Raw genomic sequence first — 1,594 nt, forward strand, 5'->3', positions numbered from 1 at the left:
CTTGGTTCATATACCTTAATCCCCAGTCTCGGAGGAGTTCAAATCAGCGAGATTTGGATGATTGGAACACGCCTGCGTTTGGAATCGAATCGAACGAGGGTCAACCTTGAGAAATGTAGGTTCCCGCATTTGTGATTGCGAGCCTGACCCACGAGCACGAAATGAGTATCAGCCAGACGGGACGCTTGTCACGATGGTGTCCTGTCGTATGCAGATACCCGTCAAGGTCGAGCTTGTAGGACCCAAGTGGAAGGGCAAATCAGATGGAATGTCACTGATGAGAAGGAGAGGGTCTATTGACCATTTCGCCGATGTCTAGTGTGTTGTCTAGTAGTGCCTCCTGCCTACTATATTTCGAGCTTGACCGCACAGCCTTTTTGTCGAGTCACAATCGAAAGTAAAAGTCCGATACCATTTGGAGAAAAAAAGACAGATCAACCCCCCAAAAAACCACAACCTGTTGGCATCATAACAGCAAAAAAACATGAATGAAAACATCCCGCCAAATCTGTAAAATTCAACGCCCTTTTTTTTGTTTCCAAATCGATATATGCGACATGCCAGCCAGGTACTGTACCGCCGTTCTTGGAACCGGCTCAAAGACCACGAGGATGAATCACTCAGACTCGGTGGAACTAAACGAGGTGATTGCTTGTCTGTTTGAGTCCTCGTGAGTGTGCTACACTGCATGATTGAATCGGGGGGAAAGAACCCATCGACCTGAGTCTATACTGCTCTCTCCAAGGATATCGCTCTCGAAATCTGATTCGTTGCCCTGCAACAGCTCACTACATTGATGCAGTGTAAATGCGTCTTCTCCTTTGCTCTCGAGGTGCCGAATCTCTCATATCGTGTCTCTTGTGGTGGGTATCGGTTATCATCGGACGAGTCACTGGCGGGAAAGCAGTGAGATTCGACAACGGCCATCCCAGAAGAGGGTTCACCGACGTCATCTCATCAGATGGAAGTGTGACTGCAGTATGCGCGCACTTAATCATTGGTGTCGGGGCGTTTGCGCAGACGATTGGGCTCCCGCTCCAACACGGCATATGGCCGTCTCTTGCGTCCGCTCAGCAGTCTCTTGAGCGACCAGGAGCGGCGAACTTGCGGCTGATCATTGGAGTGATCCGTGGTGGGTTCATGTCTGTCGGTGTCGGAGCCTGCTGACTTGGAGCGGGGAAAGGTCGACCGGGTCAACGGCTGTGCATCCATGTCTGCAACTGACAATGGCCAACTAGGATGGGTCAGGATGCAAACTCCCCGCGGAGTTGGGTTCTGATCGGAGTCGGGTTGATGAAACAAGGTTGGATGACGAGACTTGGGCGGACAGCGTGTACAAAACGGTATGATGCTGCAGGTCGGATGTGCCCGATATTATCGCAGAGCGCAGGGATGATTGGCGTCAAGGTAGCACTGAACTGACGAGACTCGAGGCGCCGTTTCTTCTCCTCCGGCTGTCGAGAGTCAGATGTTCAGCTGGAGGTCCGGTCTTTCTCAAGTCTCCAGTCCGGAACCGAACTTCAGCGGACAATATATAAGCTAGGTTCCGCCAGATAAGTGAGATTGTCTTTGGTGAGAGGAAATCCCCGAAATC

General features: G+C 51.1%; 1 protein-coding gene across 1 annotated transcript; it reads right to left on the minus strand.

Moving 5' to 3' along the window:
- Positions 1–990: 990 nt before the first annotated feature.
- Positions 991–1,212, minus strand: POX_d05239 (uncharacterized protein; the record flags this gene model as incomplete). The annotated part of the gene is made up of 1 exon (XM_050114088.1): positions 991–1,212. The coding sequence occupies one exon, from the start codon at positions 1,210–1,212 to the stop codon at positions 991–993; it is 222 nt and encodes a 73-aa protein (XP_049969039.1).
- Between the last annotated feature and the right edge of the window lie 382 nt (positions 1,213–1,594).

This window comes from Penicillium oxalicum, chromosome IV, assembly GCF_001723175.1.
Source record: "Penicillium oxalicum strain HP7-1 chromosome IV, whole genome shotgun sequence".
NCBI classification, from domain to species: Eukaryota; Fungi; Ascomycota; class Eurotiomycetes; order Eurotiales; family Aspergillaceae; genus Penicillium; species Penicillium oxalicum.